This window comes from Hevea brasiliensis, chromosome 5 (genome assembly GCF_030052815.1).
Source record: "Hevea brasiliensis isolate MT/VB/25A 57/8 chromosome 5, ASM3005281v1, whole genome shotgun sequence".
NCBI classification, from domain to species: Eukaryota; Viridiplantae; Streptophyta; class Magnoliopsida; order Malpighiales; family Euphorbiaceae; genus Hevea; species Hevea brasiliensis.
Window position 1 is genome coordinate 112,047,377 of NC_079497.1, and position 16,632 is coordinate 112,064,008.

The window sequence follows — 16,632 nt, forward strand, 5'->3', positions numbered from 1 at the left end:
AAATTTTTAATTTATAATATTAAAAAATTTTATGAAATCAAATTAAAATTTTATAAAAAAAATTAAAATTTTATGACTTTTATGAAAAACTTGTAAAATTAAGCAACTACGTGAGAAAATTTTTCAAAATTTTGATATACCATGAATATAAAAAAATGAAGTTTGAAATTAATTAATGATATTAATAAAATTACATCAATCAAATATATTAAAAAAAAGATAAAATTATAATAATTTTTTAAAATTTAAAAAATTTTAAATAAAATTTTAAGTTTAATCAATATGATAATATTAAAAGAATTAGATAAATCAATATGATTATTTTAGTGATTTTCTTTTTCAAAAATAATAATGGAAGCTGATGATGATCACCATCAGCACCATTATAACTATATAATATATAAGTTTAGTGTTAATTAATTGCTTAATTGCATAGAAAATGCTTCTAATTTAGCAATGATTTATATTTTCATGTGTGGGAAACTGAGTGAGTCAAAAAGCAAAAACTCTGTTAAGTCAAATTAAAGGATTAGCAATATTAATTAATTACCAAGATAATTATCTTAATATATAAAACATGATAATTTAGATTTTATTTTTTATTTAATTCTTTTGGACAAATCTATCAAATCAAATTTCATTTTTAATTTACACTTATAAATTAACTGTGGATGATAGTTCCCTTCACTATAATTAGTTTGTCCCATTGGGTTAGGATTGTGACCATAAATTCACTGCTTACTTTTTTTTTTCTTTTTAATAAATAATAATATGTTCTATAAATTAATAAATTTTATTAGTACTATTAAAATTATTTTTAAGACAGTTAAATTTTAAATTTAAAACTCAATTAAAATCAAATAAATACAAAAAATATGCTATCTTTAATGTGAAATTTAAATTAGATAAAATTATAATTTTTTTTAATTGATTAAAGTTATGAATTTATACAATCTCTTTATGTTTGGATAAAAAATTTAAAATATAATATTTAAATTTGATAAAATTTTTTCAATTGATTAAAATTATGAATTTATATTACACTTATAAATAATAATATTTTATTTGAATGTGGATTTGAAATACTTTATAGAATAGAATTATTTAAAATTCACTTTAAAAGAGTTCTTAACAAATTAAAAAAATAGTATTATTTGGAATTCATAATTTATCAATAATTTATAATAAAATTAAATATAAATCTTTTATTTTAAATTTTAATATCTATACATAGCATATAAAATTTTATGACATCAAAATAATGCATGTAGGGATTTTTTTCTAATTTTATTATTTGTAAATTTATAAAAATATTAAATTAATAATACAGTAATTAATATTATTATGTACTCTATATGAGATTATTAAAAGGTTTAAGTTTTACTAATTTTTATTTTTTAAAATAAAATAATAAATTTAATTTAAAAAAAATAACAATAAAAGAAAATATTTTATTTTTTCCTTGAGAGTGAAAAAAAAAAGTGAAATGAATGTGGGCACAAGGCAGTGAAATATGTTGGTGAGGGAGAGAGAGGGAGAGCGCGTGGGAATCGCGTAAAGCAAGAAATGGAAAAGGAATCGGAATGGAAGACAGCTGTGGGCCACACCAGTCTACAAGGTTGACTTGTTGACTGTCTCTATTATTAGCTTGTAGTAATTAATTCAACGCCACAAACCAAACTACTATTCAACACTGAAAACCAAGAAATCAAACTTGTCTTTTCTTCTCTTTTTCTTTGTGAATTGTGAATTCCATTTGGCCAAACATTTCTACTTCTTATCACAAATTCTATCTTCCCCTACTTATATCCTTATTTTATTCAATTAATTATATAATCAAATTATAATATTTTATTAAATTAAAAAATTTAAATAAATAGAATTTATGAAATAAATTTTAAAATTTTATGTTTCATATATATATATATATATTATTTTTAAAAAAATAATAAAAATTAAAGAAGAACTGATGTGCATAAATCTGTAATAAAAAAAATAAATATAGATCCATCTATTAATAAATTAATTCTTTAAAATTTTATATCAATTATGAAATATGTTTAAATTAAATTATATAAAAATAAATATTTTATTAAAATTATTATAATTTTAACAATAATTCATTCTAATTTTAGAGAATAAAAAAAGGGAGGTGGGTAGGCCTGGTGTTAGTAAGTTGCATTTGGGAGTGGGACCGCAAGTGACCTCATCAAGGGCGTGCGCTTTCCCTAAGCTCGTCTCTCCGTGTGCGCTGCTATATAAGCCACCTCGCACCGCCTTTCCTCTGGCACTACTTACTCCTTCTTACTATATGCTAGATTTTTACGCACAACAGGCACACCAAAGCAATCATGAAGCCAATTTCTTTTGTGTTGATCTTCTTTCTTCTTCTTCTACTCCTTCTATCCTCAACATCTGCTCGTCTCTATCTTCCCCCAAAACAAGGTAATTAATTGGTCAACCTATATATCTTCAAGTTTCTTTCCTCTTAGTTTTGTTTTCTCTCTCTCTATATATTCATGCGTTTTTTTACAGAAGAAAAAGAGGTGAAAAGTACTGATGGTTCATTCACAGAGAGAAAAGAAGATGTTTCCACTGTAAGAAATTAAAATAAATTTATTATTTATTTTAATTACTTTCCCTTTTTTTTTTATTGGCCTCTATTGATTCTTTTGTATCTTTTTCGTATTTTCTCTGTTAATTTTTCACTACAGCTCATGGGGTTAGAGGAATATGAATGTGAAGAGGGAGATGAAGAGTGTCTCAAGAGAAGGATGGTAGCAGAAGCTCACTTGGATTACATTTACACCCAACACCATAAGAAGCCTTAATAGTTTGAGATGCCTAAAGTTCATTACATGTATTATAACATAGGACTATAATTAAGTGTTTATATTAATTAATTACTCACTTTACCATATAATTAGTCTCATACCCTCCTTGTATTGTAACAGTAGAGATGATGTTGGTAAAGTTAATTAAGTGGATTTCCATTTTCCAGAGGAATTAATACAAGGGAATCTTTTTCATTTTTTTCCCATTTTATGTAATATCCAAAATAATTGAGCTCTTTATTCTATCATTATTGTGTTTCAATTTGCAATTATTCCCATATTAATTTTTAAGTAAGCGATCTGGAAACGAAAGAGCTTTGACGCTACGCAACGAAGAATAGAATATATCCAAAGCTCATCTCCTAAAGACAAAAAAGAGAATAAAGGGGAAAACAGCATGGTGATATAATATAATATGAAGTGTCTTTAAAACTTACCAGATAGTAAAAACTAGTTTGATTTTCATGGAAAATGATATTAACAAATCTGTATCTAATAAAATTAAATTGTGAAACATAATTCACATAATCATTGTGAAACATAACTCATATAATCCATTCCAATTTTAATATGTAGTTGTTACGGTAGTGTTGCCATCATGAACCACATAATCAAAAGAAGGAAAACTCCCAATAATAACACTCTTCCTTTTCACCCTGATGTGGACTTGATGGAAATTCCACACGTAAATCCACATTCTTGAAACGTTCTAAACCTCATTACTTCCTAGTTTCACACTACCATTCCAGTATCTCAGCAATGACTACCCTTTCAACCCTCAAGAGCCCAACGACTTGATAGATTCTCCGCCGTGGGATTATGTTGTCAACATATCTGGATTGAACCTCATTTTTGGACTTCCGCATCCATCCCAGAAATATGTTTTCTGCCCTACAGTTCGTTCTCCAATCAAGAGCCTTGTGGTCAGTCAGATTTTAAACTAATCATGCCCATTGAAGTTTGCCTGCCTCAAATCCAAGACCACAGAAATTTTCCAGGAGAATAACGCATCCCGTTCTTTTTATCCAATTTGAATATTTAAATGCAGCAAGCTTTTGTAAAACGCCTGACCAAGGGAAACAAGTAAAACCAGACCAAGGAACAATAGTTTTAATAGAGAACCATCCATTCAAGAAAAAGCACTACACCAAGAGGCCGATAGGAACAAAGCAATTTTCAAGAGTTGGGAAAACAAGACGCATAATACATCATTACTGTCCGAGTCTCACTAACAAACCATATAAGAATCGATGCACCAACATTGCCATACCAAATATTCAAAAAGGAAATGAAGAAAAGACAAAACTGATTAAAAAAAAAAAAAAGAAAAATAAGAAAAGAAAGCAGCAGCTTCATTTCTATTCTAGTGATACGAAGACCCATAAAGCCAATTGGGGAGCTGAATGAGAAATGGTTTCCTTCTGTCACTGGCATCTGACGATGGTATTGAGTGCAAACCCGCTTCCGTAAATTCAAAAACAACACATAAAAAGAACAACACATCAACCACATTAGTGAAGAAAGTTGAGGTGTAAACTATCTGGCATTTATATATATTTCTATTAGACTATAAATAGGGGGAAATAGGACTAAAAAAAGATAAAAACAAGCGGGAATATTACAAGACAGCTCTCAGCATCATTTTGATGCACAATAAAATTAGCATCATATGCCCATTCACAAACCTTCTGCACGGTACACCTGAAATTCCAGTATGCTTGTACCTGCCAATCAGTCCTGGTGTCTTGTTTTCAAATCTAGGCATTATCCATCCTTATCCTACCAAAAAGTAAAAGATTCCATCAATCATCCGGCAAAAACAAACAAATCAACACCAAATAGGAAAATTAATGATGAAACAAATAGTGGACATAGAATTATTTTAATAGCAATAATATCATAAGTAATTTCACAGTAGGAGTGATGCTGACAATAAAGATTTTTAAGCCTGCTAGCGGGAATTGTCCTGACACAACATTCCAAACTAACTGATCATCAAAATTTATATTATAGACAAGGAATTAAATATTTTCAAATGGTACGCAATCCTCACAAATCTATATTGCTAGAAATGGAAGTAGGACCACAGAAAAATTTAGAAAGAAAAAAACAATGAATTAGTAGAGAGTGACTTCTGCCAGACTTTAGAAACTTACAGGAATTATTAAGATACAGTGCAAGTGAAAATGAAATGCATTAAGATTGAATTATTAACAAAACCTTTTAGTAGTCATTCTAAATATGGTTAACCAATTGTAAATACAGATCAGAACTTTGCCAAGGCATCATGCTCAATATTGGAACAGTTAGCCAGTAAGCCACCAAAGTCAAGCACAATAAGTCAAGTAAGCAAAGCTACACAACAAAATGTCAAACGGGAAGAACATGACAAATCACTTAGTATCAGAGAATGAGCCCGTATGTCATCAATATATCAGGCGGTAAAAACAAATGTTCAGCAAAATCTTTCAATAGCTACAGTTCCAAGTCCCAATATTAGAAAGCTTTTCTAAGATAAAATGCCTTACCATTTCAATACCGCTTGCCAGTCCCAAGTCATAAATTGAGCTTTCTGATATGCAATTCACATGCACAATTGGACCCTCAGCATTCTCACTTGTAGTTCCTATCCCACAATCCCTTGAAGCAAGTGTCAAGTGCACTGCTGCTTTGAACATCCATTTCTTCCTCTGATAACTATAATAATCTTCAAACAGCTCACCACACAAAACACATACACACTGATCTTCATCTGCAGGAACCATAGGTTCATTTTCATTGATTGACCCTGTTAATTCATCTGTGTAAACAGAAGACTCAGTTCCAAATGGAAGCTCTACCTTTCCAGTAACCCAGTCCCCTAACCCAGCATACCATCTCCTTGTAACCTTACTCATATCATCTTGTTCTGGCTTCCTCCAAGTATGCCACGCCAGGTGCCTATCAAGCCTTTCTTTAAGCTTAAGTTTAAGGCCACATATGCTGCATTGATGCGGAAGATCATCAAAGAGTGAACTTATAACAGGTGGATGCAATTCTCGAATTACATCTGACTTGAACTCCAATCCTATGAGACTTTTTGTCTCTGCTGATGTGGGTTCAGACAACACAACAGAGTTTTTAGCATCAGATTTGGGCAACGACACTTCATCTGTGGTGGATGAATGAGAAACAGCAGAAGAAACTGGAAGAGAAGAAGTTGATGTGTTGCTAGAGTTAGTGATGCTCGGGTTCTGTGTCTCTGATTGAGTAGGCAACTGAGGTGGTGCGGGAGACGATGTCCCCGACTTTGATGCAGATATCAAACCCTTGGCAACTAATGAGCTTAAAAGATTTGATATTGGATTAGCTACATTATTCACTGCATTTGAAGCTTGTAAAGATGAAGGTGGAGGACCAGGAGGCAGTGGTGGTTGCTCTTCTTTCCTCTCAGAAACATTTGAGGCAACTAATGTGACATCATGTGACAAAGGAGCTGATGCTGATGCAACCCTTGTCCCAGAAGATGTTAATTGAGGAGGGGGAGGCCCACTTGGAAGAGGAGGCTGAATGCTCGACTCTGATGGATTTTTACCAACATCCTGAAAACTTTTATTAGTAAGGCCAACAGTGGTTATATTGGAGAGGATTCCACTATTCATAACGGCAGCCAACAAACTACTTGTGTTTGATTGTCCTGAAGTTTCTGCACTAAGTGGAGATGAATGATCTGGGGTAGAACTTCCAGAAGTTGATGGAGTACCAACTTTGGGAACTAGATTTAATAGTGTCCTTTGAATCTGATCAGAGGGTTCAGGCTGTTTGGTGTCTGCTTGTCTTGGCTGCAAAATAGGATTCTGGCGACTTCGTTGAAAAGGTGGTGAAGGAGATGAAGTTGGCAAGTCTTCAGGCTGCAGTTTTTGCAAGTTACCAAGCTGAACATTTGAAGAAACTAAATTCCCTGACAATTGATGTGCCTTGTAATCAGGACGAGACAGGTCTTGCTCCACTGAATTTTGCAATTGCTTATGTGGATAACGTGCTGGAAATGAAGGTGAGGGTGGATGTTGGCGCAATGGTGACTGTCCAGATGGTGATGCTGCTCCTAGCGACTGAATCCTTTGTTGACCTGACCCTAATAATGTGTTTGCTGATAACACAGACCCTGAGGTTCCCATATGTGGTCGAACTACCATTCTGGGCAAAGAGGAACTTGCTTTCACAGGCAACCCGCCAAGAGTGGCAGAGTATCCCTCTGTTTGACCTGTATTCATAGTAGAATTCCCAGAAATTATTGGCCCATCGGTTAGATTCAACTCCTTTAGTCGCCATGGGGAGGACAAATGGCGCCCAAAAGAAACTTGTTCTTTCTGTTCAGTGGATAGAGAATCAGCAGAAGTTTCTCTATCAAACCTTGACAAAACCTCATGTGCACTCAGTGGTTTTCTGAGATGATTGTCAAACCCCTGCACATGGATAAAATAGACAAGAAAAATCAATCATAACAAGGACTTGCATCAGCCACAATTCACAGACTGTTGGGACAAAAAAAACTATACTATCAACAGTGAGCAAAATCCTTCCTAGCCCTTAAAAGTTGAGCTCAACAATTACAAGATTAGGATTTAGGACGCCTTATGGACACTGCAGGCAGACCTCAGTTAAGAATTTCTCATAGCAACATTCAATAAAAGTTTCAATTATATTTTCAAACGGATCTAAATGGCAAAAAAGGATCCGTATAACTGACCCCAACTAGTTTGGGATTAAGGAATAGTTTTCGTATATTTTCCACCTCCAATGTAAGTTCTCTAAATTTTTATTCAAGGAATACATTACTTTGCTACAATGATAATTTCAATGAATTCAACGAAGGCATAAGTAGAAAGGATCAAAAGTCAGTTTAAGAATAGGTTCTTAAATCATTCAGTCTTACCAATTTCTCTAAATCATCAGGAGTCCAACGGTCTTTCCTGGAGTTATTAGAAGGATTGGCTGCATCCTGATCTGATAACCTAGAAGGCATATCCCACATAAACTCTTCCTCCTCAGAGTTTTTCCAGCTATCAGACATCGCACTGCTGCTTTTACTTACAATGCCCTGTGTTGGCTGTAGATGCAAATCAACATTAGCAGACTTTGATGTTGAGAAATTTGGAAATCCATGCTTCGCACTGAAACCATTTCTTTGGCCAGGTATTGTTTCTGTGACCCTGTTGCCAGCTCCAAACCAGGGTTTTTCATATCCTTGCTCGGCAACCCTTCCACCCGTTCTTCCAATTCCCAAGCCCGAGTTCCTTGAAATGTCAGAGCTATATTCAACATCTCCGTATATCGCACCAATTTTCTTCTCCTGAACAGGTTCACTTGATGTTTCTCTATGAGAATGTTGAATGTTCTGAAAATTAACTATATCATGAGCCAAAGACAAATAGAAATAGTATCATAATTTGAATCCAATCAGGCGGAAGTGGGGAAACCTTCACATACATGCATTTTAACAGAAGGATCCACCCATGAGTGTCCAGCACCAATAACAGCCGCTCTCTCCGGCCTCTCCGTATCCTCAGTTGAGTTGGCTATAGGAACAGTCAAGTCATTAGCCATTCCTTTTGCCTTCATCACACAGGAACAAACAGAAAAGAACATAAGTACGATAAAAATTTAGTATAAAAACAATGGTTTCCTTAAACAAAGATAAATTATCAATCACTTTAGAATGTCAACATAAAAATATATTAAAGGCACAAACATTAAATGCAATAACAGTGAACCAATGTAAGATCAGAATGATGGTTTCAATATCTTTTGCGAATTTCTTATGAAATTTTTACATATCTAAATGAGAAATATCCTTATCAGTTAGAACCTACATACATGAACTTTACAAAATCATAATCTTGACTGCAAGGTATCAGATAGTTTGTTATAGATACTAAGAAATATCCAAAAGTCAACAATATTAAATATGATTGATGAATTCCACTGACCCTGCCTGACTGCTGAAGACGCTGTATTTCCAAGTACTTAGGGTTAACATGAATGCTATGTTGTGGGCGCCTTGACTGAGCATCAGGCCTAGATGTTGCAGCACCAGAAGATGAACCATTAACTGCAGAAGCAAAGCCAAGTTCCTTCTCAATCACCTGAAGTGACTGAGGAGGGAAAACTCCTTTCCAAGTTCCAAAAAGATGCCGCATACTTGAATGCACAGGAGGATCAACCTGCCTGTAGGCCTTGCAGAATACCTAAAATGCATAAAGAATGACTACAAAATAAAACCATTCGGAAAAGCAAGCATATAGCATCGGAAGAACATAGATTGAGTAATTGCTACGAAAAAGACGTGCACTTGGTGAATGAACAAATGATCCCACAAGAGATTGCAATAACTATATGTAAAAAGAAATTACATTGATAACTTCTAACATTAAATTTCCATGACATAGCATTCTCAAGTATTCTTGCAAGTAACATTCTTTATAAAATGACATGCATCATTTATCAGAAAGACGTGTCTTAGAACAAAAATCTAACCTCTGGTAGTCTGGCAGCAAAATATTTTATGTAATCTCTCCCAATATTCTTTACAATGCTGTCTAAAAGATAAAGTGATGGCAGCTTTTGTTCACTGGGAACCTGCAAGTTATTTTCATGATCAGATATGATAGGAAGAGGCAAAGTTACACAAAGCGAGAGCAATGGCCTAAAACCAAAACCAGGAAGGAAAAAAAAAGAGACTGAGATTCATATATTCATAGCAAGTCAGAAAAAGTTCAAAACAACTGCAGTTTTCATCCATATTAACCCTTTCTTTTCCCATAAATTACTAGGAGAACATGGAATAATGGTAATATCCACAAAAATGATAATATAACCACAAAAGAAAGAATGAAGTTCCGAAGACAGGTGCACCATATTCATTAATAAGAAACTAAGCTTTCATTATTCTATGAAAGTAAGTTTCAAGCAGAACCAACTCCAGACTTGTTTGTTAAATTGAAACATTCCTTTACTCCTGTTTTATTAACCAATTCCAGTTCTGTTGTATTCCTTGCTGCACTTCTAAGTAGGGTACTGAATGAAAACTCCACACAAAATTAAGCTTGCCTGCAGGACTAATAGAAAATGAAGAGAGTCCCACCAGCCTCAGCAGAACTATAGAAGAAGAAATGTTAAGTGCTAGCATAAAAGTTAAAAAAAGAAGGATAAAAATGCATTTTAAATTCATCTATAAAAAAATTACTGCATTCAACACAGAGGAATGATACCATTATCTTGAATACGAAAATAGAAAATGCACATGGGTATAATGAATTGATCCGGATGCAAACAAAGCACAACTTTTTCCACAACATCCATATTCACACAGAAAGCTGGCTTTCTTTGCATGTAAACTTCAAAAAAAAAAATGTACTGACTGCTCAATATCCACTCCAAAATATAGATTATGCAAACGGGTTGTGCTATTATACATAATGAATTAGCAGAAGGCATCCAAAACTTTACAAATTAAATTTATTTGCTACGTGGAGGGTTTGGGCCCTTTGGACGCATCCATACAACAAAATCCCCAAGTTGGTACAGGCAATCCAATGGAAAGGGTGACATAATTCGCGTCTAAGATATCATCCCGTTAACGCTTAACAATTCTCATAAAACCGCAGAAAGAGTAAACATGCTGGATCTCAACAAGTTGTCATTAATCTGCATTTACAAGATTACTACTATTCTTCATTTGGAGCTATTGAATAATTCTACTTTACAATCAATTCAATCAACAACCGGGCGCCATAACCAAAATATAATCAAAACTGGGGATCACCTCAAGAATGTTAGCGCAGACAGTGGCAGCAATCGCCTTCGCTGCATGGAGATTCTCGCCAGCAATAATAGTCAAGTTAGTGATTATAGGCTTCGAATTAAAAGTGAGCTCAGCAAGAGCTCTCTTGTACTGGCTCACAAGCTCCTGATATTGCTGTGATTGCGGCTGGTACGCGCCGCCACGGCTTGAATCATTGCCCTCTGAGTCTCTATCGGTCGTAACCCTCAACCTCGCAGAAGATGATGGTGGTAGTGCTGCAGCAGGCCTCTGAGGGAAAGGTCGAGCATTAAGGCTTGTTTGGTCTTCGGCCAATCGAGGTTTCTTCAAGCCCGGTTCCCTTGATCTATCGAAGGATCTACGAGTACTCTCCATTTCCATGACAACACAAAACAAAATAAAATAAAAACCCTAACCCTAGTTCCAAATCCCCAATCCACTCTTCATTACATGGCAAATACCATCAAAATTGAAACCCATAAATTAAAAAAACAAAAACCACAAGATAAACATTAAAAGCTTATAAGAAGCTGGAAGGGAAAAATTAACAAAAAAAAAAAAAAGAGAAAGAAAAAAATAAAACCCTAGCCCTAATTTATACACAGAGAATTACGATACAAGAAGAATAAGCTAATCTACATAAAGCGATAGATTAATCAAAATTGAAAACAGGGAACTGTGAAAATCGATACATAAGAGAGAAAGGGGAGAAGGGAAGAGGCAGGGAATAGAGAGTGAAGCTCGTTTTCAGACAACGAGCGCCGATGAATGGCAAGAGAGGGACTTCCTTTTTATTGTTAAGAATTATTATTCAATCCTAAATTAATAATTTTGTCTTTCGATTTTTAAAAATAACCTAAATTTTGATTTTATTATTTTATTCTAAATTTTTTTAATATCATAATATTTTAAAATTTTTATTATATTTTAAAAACAATCTTAAAAAATAACCTAAATTTTAATTTTATTATTTTATTTTAAACATTTTTAATAAATATAACAATTTAGTTATTTTTAAAAATTATTTTTAAAATATAATAAAATTATTAAAATATTATGATGTATGTGTGGAGACTTTAAATCCGAGTCTCCTAATTTAATTATTTATAATTATAATAAAAAAAATATATTGTAGCTCATTAATTATAATGGTATGTTAAATAAAAAAATGTTATAATAAAATTTTATGAATAAATATTTATTAGTTTATTAATTTTTTTAATAATGAAAAAGGACCAAATATTAAAGCTAAGCTATAGCCTGTGTAAACGACCCATTGATTAGCGCTGTAACTAAATCAATACCCGTGTTTATATTTTTTTTATATTTATATAATGTATTATTATACATATAGTTATCGATTAAACATAATTTAATATTTCATTTTATTTTTAAAATTTTTCATAATTTTAATTATAAATATATTAAATTATTTTATATTCCTTAAATATAAGTATATTATTGTATTATATATGTGCTTAATTAATAACTATATTTATATATTATAATTAAATATTATATAATTAATAAATAGACAATTATATCAAAAATATCAAGAATTTTAGTTAATTCATATTTATTTTCATAATTTTAATTTATGTGCGAAATAATTAAACCTTTGGGATTTATTATAATTATGTGTGTGAAATTAAATTTGAAAAGTTTACGATAAATTATAATATAGTACTTGAAATTTTATTTGATTAATAAATAAAAATTTTGGATGTAATTTGATTTATTATAAACATTTAGCATATTTAATCAATTGATTAAATTTATATTTAAAAGAAAATATATTTTATATTTATTTTAATTGAAATTTTATACTAAAAAATATATTTATTAATTGAAGTTAGTTTGCTTTGATTAATATATGTATTTTATTTAATAAATACTACAATTAATGATAAATTAAATTTAAATATAATTTTTTTTCACTAATTTTTTATTAAAATTTTAAAAAACCCATTAATGACTTCAAATTTTAATTAAGAGAAGTGAAAAATAAAATGCTCAATACAATAATATACATAGTTCTACAATTCTAACATTTTCTTCACAAGGAAAATAAATAAAAGGAAAAAAATCAGTAAAAAAAAATATATTTAAGCTCGGTATATTATAAATTATAACATATATTAAATAAAATATATATATTAATTAAAATAAATTATATATAAAATATATATTTTATTTAATAAATGCCTATAAATTATATAGACTACATTATTTTCAATTAATATTATTTTCAAAATTGCTTTGAAAAATATATGAATTTATTTTACACCTTATGTTTGGATACATAAATTTATTTAGTTTGATTCAAAAGATAACTAAGTTAATTTCAATTAATAAAAATATTTTTAGTATAAAATTTCAATTTAAATAGATATAAGATAAATTTTCTTTTTAAATATAAAGTTTAATTCATGATGATTTAATCAAATAAAATATCGATTACTATATTATAATTTATCATTAACTTTTCAAATTTATTTTTACCTCTTTTTCATACAATTGTGATAAATATTAAAGTTTTGACTATTTCATACACAAATTGAATTCATGAATATAAATATGAATTGACCCAAACATTTATCATTTTTTGTAGGCCTTAATAATTAGTTAAAAGATATAATACATGTGCACTAATAATAAATTATATATGTATTTTACAGTTAAATATTATATAATTAATAAATTACTGAAATATATATTATACGATATATTATATATTAATAATTAAAATTTAAATTTAAATATTAACTAAATATTATTTTTATGAAAATTATTATATAAAATTATTTCAAGAATTGATAATCGAATTGAAATCGTATTAAAATGAATTATAATTGAAAATTTGAGAATTATACCAAACTTGAATTATATTAAAATTTTGATTCAATTATGATTTTTAGTAAGAATTGAAATTCTGATTTTTAGCGAGATTCAGGAAATTAAAACTGTACGCGAAGGCATTAAAAAGAGATATTGTCCTCTCGATAAGTTCATCCACATTAAAAATATTGAACTCCACCAAAATACATCTTAAATTAAAGGTTGAGTAAGCTTTACCCTCTCCACAAAAAGCTCAGGGAATGTACTAATATTATAATAAATACAAATTATTAAGAGAGAGGCAAGGCTCTCCTTAGTCCCCTTCCCACCGCCCTTGCATAAGCTAACCTACAATCACCCTTAAAAGTAGGGGTGTGCAATTTTCAGTTTAAATCGAAAAATCGAACCGAATCGATTAATTCGGTTTAATCGATTCGGTTTTAAATTTTAATCGGTTCGATTCGATTTATAATTTTGATAATTTCGGATTAATCGGTTCGGTTTGGTTATTTTCATAAAAAAATCAAAAAAACCGAACCGAACTGAAATTATTAATATATATAAGAAATAAAAAAATCAAACCAAATTGAATCGAACCGAACCAAAATCAAAGAAAACCGAACCGAACCTTAAGATTTTTGAGTTTTGATTTCTAATTTTTTTTTTTTTATGTTTTTATTATTTAGATTTAATGTTAAAAATATGAAATTTTATAAATTTCGGTTTGATCGGTTTAAAACCGAACCAAACCGATATTTATCAGTTCGATTCGGTTCGATTTTCTCTTATCAATCGGTTCGGTTTGATTTTTAAAATTTTTTATTTTTGATTTTCTGTTTTATTGGTTCGATTCGGTTCGGAACCGAACCGACCGTTTGCACACCCCTACTTAACTTAAAAGCCCGTATGTATTCAACTTAGCGCCAATCCAAAGGAGGGGGTCGTTTGAACACAAAAATGCGATTCATATTCAATACACTATCATAATGTATTTCTCTTGAATTATACCTTAATTAATAATAATAATAATAATAATAATAATAATAATAATAATAATAATTATTATTATTATTATTATTATTATTATTATTATTATAATAATAATTATTATTATTATTATTATTATTATTATTATAATTATTATTATTATGGCAGCATTTTCATATATAATCAGTTTTATTAAGAATTAAATTTGAGATTTTACAATTTTAAAAGTGATTCTAATACCGTTGAAGCAGTATATTTATATGTTTATAATAAATAGGGGTGAGCATTCGGTTCAAATCGAATCGAATTGAATTAAATCATGAAAATCGAATTACATATTTTAAAAAACCGAACCGAATTAAAATGGATAAAAAATTGAATCAAACCGCTCTATTTCAGTTCGGTTCGATTCAAATCGATAGTTTTGATTTTTGATTATTTTTTAAATTAAACTTAATTTTCAAGTTATTTGTTCTAATTTTGACTTTGGTTTGAACCTGCCACGACCCAACTTATGGGCCAGACCGGCACTATGACCTGGGCCAGCCTAAAGCCCCCGAAACCCGTAGTAAACCTAATTATTCTTTAACCCAATTCTAAGACCCATTTGGGCCCAATTTCAAGAATTCAACCGGATAGAGTCCGACCATAAAATAAACCATTCAACGGAGAGTTTTTGACTCGCCCGACCTGTAAACACAATATATAATAAATTGGGGAGCTTAGCTCATCCTCTACATAATTAAAATATCACAACTCAAATGAGAGCTCAGCTCGCTAATTCAATACCGTCATGCATACAGTTAATAATTTTATAGGTCCAACATAACTTTTATAATTTTTATAAAAATAAGTACTTCTAGCACATGCGGAGTCTAAAATTTAACTCAATTGGACAAAATGCATTAAATACTATTAATGGACCTGCGAAAAAAAAGAGCAGGTTAGCCACAACAAATAATCCTCCTGTAACTTGGAAAAATAGATGAACATGAGTGAGCGTTCAACTTAGAGAGTAAATACCAATTTTAACCATAATCTCTATAGCTATCTAAAGCTAATGCACCATGTGGAGTGAAATGCAACATCGTCAAAATTTTATACAATTCATATCATAACAGCAAAAAGGCAATTTGGAGCACTCACACACTAATACTATCAAGCAATACATATATAGGAGCTGATCCTGTCACACCTTACCCCTCTGTAAGGCATAACATGATCCCGTAGAATACCTAATGAACTACCGAACTTCACCTACCGATAACTCATTAAGTACCCTACAAGGGATTTTAAAACAATTTTCTTATTTTTGATAAGTGGTGAGCATTTTCTAATAGGCATTTAAAACATTTAGTTAAAATTAAAACTAGTTAATATTTTTGGTCCATTTTAGTTTTTCGCAAATTCTATAGAAATTTTGTGAGTTTCCTCGTATTTTGAGAAAACCGTTCTTCAAATACTGTAAAAGCACTTCTAAAAGATTTTCTCAAACACTACTTCGGTTTCACAATCAAACTTAATCAATTTCTCAAAATTCACAAGTTCAATAGTTCTCAAAATACTGTCAATCAATATCATACATATTTCATTAAAAACAAAATAATTTATACACAACCTTACAAATTTATATCAAAAGAAACACAAACTAAACTTTATTACAAACTTCATACAAATTTGTGTACAAGTGCTCAAGACCCATTTTTACATGTCCATATATTTATGTGCAATATATACATCAAAAGAAGTATTCTGATTAGGGTATAAATTATACAAGACTTCAAAGCGAGCGATCCTCAATTCTCGTATTTCGATCTGCTGCTCCTCTAGTCTCTGTATTCTGTGGCAATGATAAAAGCTATCACGAGTACTAGGACTCAGTGGTGCACAATATACTAAAATAATCTTTATGCAAAACTTAAAGCACATTCATTCAAAAATTTGGCTAAACATGAAAATTAAATACAATAATGCATTGTAAGATTTTACATGTAAACCAAATTCATTTCAAAGTATCAAAACACATTTCATAAAACCCACAGTTAGATCACGCCATTCGAAACAAATAGAATCTCAATAGCCAGAGGCTAAAGAGAAATCACATGAATCTCAATAGCCAGAGGCTAAAGAGAAATCATATCACAGGCTAGCTAGCTCAAATATATGGATATC

At 30.7% G+C, this 16,632-nt stretch overlaps 2 protein-coding genes across 3 annotated transcripts; one reads left to right on the forward strand and one right to left on the reverse strand.

The window, feature by feature from the left end:
• Positions 1–2,275: 2,275 nt before the first annotated feature.
• Positions 2,276–3,029, forward strand: LOC110638567 (putative phytosulfokines 6). Its single transcript, XM_021789167.2, has 3 exons — positions 2,276–2,445; positions 2,536–2,597; positions 2,715–3,029. Exons 1-3 carry the CDS (start codon positions 2,352–2,354, stop codon positions 2,829–2,831), a joined length of 273 nt encoding a protein of 90 aa, XP_021644859.2. The 5' UTR covers positions 2,276–2,351; the 3' UTR covers positions 2,832–3,029.
• A 966-nt stretch (positions 3,030–3,995) lies between these two features.
• LOC110638574 (polyadenylation and cleavage factor homolog 4) lies at positions 3,996–11,461 on the reverse strand. Of its 2 annotated transcripts, XR_002491709.2 has the most exons (8): positions 10,639–11,461; positions 9,351–9,452; positions 8,804–9,061; positions 8,304–8,429; positions 7,750–8,211; positions 5,363–7,279; positions 4,520–4,613; positions 3,996–4,295 (listed from the first exon to the last, which is right to left on the reverse strand). XR_002491709.2 is itself a non-coding variant. In XM_021789171.2 (7 exons), the coding sequence occupies exons 1-7, from the start codon at positions 11,014–11,016 to the stop codon at positions 4,599–4,601; spliced, it is 3,258 nt and encodes a 1,085-aa protein (XP_021644863.2). In that variant the 5' UTR covers positions 11,017–11,461; the 3' UTR covers positions 3,996–4,598. The 2 variants fall into 2 exon arrangements, 1 of the variants encoding a protein (XP_021644863.2); XM_021789171.2 differs by having other exon boundaries at positions 3,996–4,613.
• Between the last annotated feature and the right edge of the window lie 5,171 nt (positions 11,462–16,632).

Coding starts and splice junctions, on each gene's coding strand:
- LOC110638567 (XM_021789167.2), top strand. CDS start 2,352: ATGAAGCCAATTTCTTTTGTGTTGATCTTCTTTCTTCTTCTTCTACTC. Junction 2,446..2,535: donor CTATCTTCCCCCAAAACAAG/GTAATTAATTGG, acceptor GTTTTTTTACAG/AAGAAAAAGAGGTGAAAAGT. Junction 2,598..2,714: donor GAAAAGAAGATGTTTCCACT/GTAAGAAATTAA, acceptor TTTTCACTACAG/CTCATGGGGTTAGAGGAATA.
- LOC110638574 (XM_021789171.2), bottom strand. CDS start 11,016: ATGGAAATGGAGAGTACTCGTAGATCCTTCGATAGATCAAGGGAACCG. Junction 8,430..8,803: donor GTCTTCAGCAGTCAGGCAGG/GTCAGTGGAATT, acceptor TGTGTGATGAAG/GCAAAAGGAATGGCTAATGA. Junction 7,280..7,749: donor CTGATGATTTAGAGAAATTG/GTAAGACTGAAT, acceptor ATCCATGTGCAG/GGGTTTGACAATCATCTCAG.